The 2,500-nt window shown below is 38.7% G+C and overlaps 1 protein-coding gene across 4 annotated transcripts in view; it reads left to right on the top strand.

The window, feature by feature from the left end:
• LOC133656328 (aryl hydrocarbon receptor-like) overlaps nt 1-2,500 on the top strand; it is a 52,713-nt gene that overhangs the window by 46,352 nt on the left and 3,861 nt on the right. For all 4 annotated transcript variants that reach the window (XM_062057360.1, XM_062057359.1, XM_062057362.1 and 1 more), the window contains one exon: nt 1-526. This exon is cut by the window's left edge and continues 567 nt beyond it. In XM_062057360.1, coding sequence (XP_061913344.1) covers nt 1-526 — 526 coding nt within the window. The remainder of the gene's footprint in view (nt 527-2,500) is intronic.

Raw genomic sequence — 2,500 nt, 5'->3', positions numbered from 1 at the left:
CTACGTGGAGGAGGCGCTCCTGAGAGAGACGGGAGGAGATCTGAAGGTGCCTTCGGACTCTTCGCGGCAGACTTTGACACATTTGGACCGAGGACGGGAACCTCTATGCCATCCAGACATGTCCCTGGGACACATCTGGCCCGCGAGCGAGGGCGCTTACCAGGGGGCTCCTGGACTCTCCCGCAATCTTGAGACGCTCGACGTGACCCATCAGACTTGGCTTCCTACGGCGGCGAACTCCACGTTCCACCACACGGACTCGCACTCGCACTCGCCAGCCTCGTGGCCTCTCCGTCACCACCACACGCCGGCGTCCGGCAGCTGCGTGTTTGAGCGCGGCCCGGGCCCTCAGGTGGGCGCGAACCCCGCCTTCGCCCACCCGCAAGCAGCGGGAGGAGCGTGGAACCCCGCCGCAGGTGAGACGCACGCCGGCGCGCATTGTCACGCCAGCGGCGAGATCTCGGGGCATCCGCTTGAGAACGGATTGTCGCCGTCCGCCATCTTCTGCTGGAACGGTCAAGCTCAGGTAAGTGGAGACTGCCCGTCACGCCAAAACGATCACCCGAAGGACCCCGAGCGAGCTAAACTAGGGCTGGGCGATATGGCTGAAAACTGTATCACGATATCAGGGGCCTCATGTATCCAATCCACTTTATTTGTATAGCACACACATGTTTCCAAAGTGCTGCACAACAATATTAAAAACAATATTCAAATATTATCCTTAACTCCACTAATGACTGAAAAAAAAAAATATATATATATATATGTATAAAAACAATATAAAAATAAATATGATTAAAAACGATTTTAAAGGGTAAAACCAATTAAAACAATAAATAAAAATCTAAATTGAAAAAAAAATTTTTTTTTAATGATATATTAGTATTGAGAGTTGTGTAGATTTCTTACTAAAAACTTACATTAAAAAAAAAAATAATCAGAAAAAATTCAGATGTATTTACCATATAAGCCACTAAATTTTAAAGGGGAAAAAATATTTTTCCATATATTAGCCACACCGGAATATAAGCCGCAGATATATACGTTGTGAAATTAGTTATTTACACAGAAATATTTTGTAAATGTTTATTTACATACCTTTTCCCAAATGGTGTCTGTAACACGGCAGTAAAACGGCAGATAAGACAAAACAGACCCGCTAGCTGCGCAGGCTAGCTCTCCAATCAGCTAAAAAACATTTTAAAGGGTAAAACCAATTAAAACAATAAATTATTTTTTTTTATTTTTTTTAAATTATATAGTAGTATTAAGAGTTGTGTAGATCTCTTACTAAAAATTAACATTAAAAAAAAAATCCGAAAAAATTCAGATCTATTTACCGTTTTAGCCACAACATTTTAGGGAGGGAAATTATTTTCCCATATATTAGCCATACCGGAATATAAGCCGCAGATATATACGTTGTGAAATTGGTTATTTACACAGAAATATTTTGTAAATGTTTATTTACCTACCTTTTCCCAAATGGTGTCTGTAACACGGCAGTAAAACGGCGGATCGGACAAAACAGACCCACTAGCTGCGCAGGCTAGCTCTCCAATCAGCTAAACAACATTTTAAAGGGTAAAACCAATTAAAACAATAAATAAAAATCTAAATTTAATTGTTTTCATTTTTTTAAATTATATAGTAGTATTAAGAGTTGCGTAGATCTCTTACTAAAAATTAACATTAAAAAAAAAATCCGAAAAAATTCAGATCTATTTACCGTTTTAGCCACAACATTTTAGGGGGGGAAATTATTTTCCCATATATTAGCCATACCGGAATATAAGCCGCGGATATATACGTTGTGAAATTAGTTATTTACACAGAAATATTTTGTAAATGTTTATTTACATACCTTTTCCCAAATGGTGTTTGTAACACGGCAGTAATTCGGCGGATCGGACAAAACAGACCCACTAGCTGCGCGGGCTAGCTCTCAAATCAGCTAAACAACATTTTAAAGGGTAAAACCAATTAAAACAATAAATAAAAATGTAAATTAAAAAAAATGTAAATTTTTATTACATATTAAGTATTAAGCCGTGTTACAAATGGTGTTTGTAACACGGCAGTAAAACAACGGATCGGACAAAACAGACCCACTAGCTGCGCAGGCTAGCTCTCCAATCAGCTAAACAGACTTAATAACTCCACGGTGACGTTATGGTGAGGAATTTGTGAAACCGAAACAAAAAAGAATGCCATTGCCAGTTAATAATACTAACACAGACACTCGTAAATGTGTTAGCATATTAGCTAATGCTAACAACGCTAGCTTGATTACATTTTGATAGTACAAATATGCATGAAAACACTACTACAGCATCACACATGGGACGCTTTAGTAAGTAAGAATTGTTTTAGTTATATTGTAAAACTTACAAATTTTTCTCGAAGTGATAAATACAGATTTTCTATAAGTAAAAACGCTATGGACGGCTGGAAAACAAACACGACAAAAGAAATAAAAAAAGATAACATGACTCGT

This window comes from Entelurus aequoreus, linkage group LG08 (genome assembly GCF_033978785.1).
Source record: "Entelurus aequoreus isolate RoL-2023_Sb linkage group LG08, RoL_Eaeq_v1.1, whole genome shotgun sequence".
Lineage (NCBI taxonomy): Eukaryota > Metazoa > Chordata > Actinopteri > Syngnathiformes > Syngnathidae > Entelurus > Entelurus aequoreus.
This window is presented reverse-complemented; position numbering and strand designations above follow the sequence as displayed.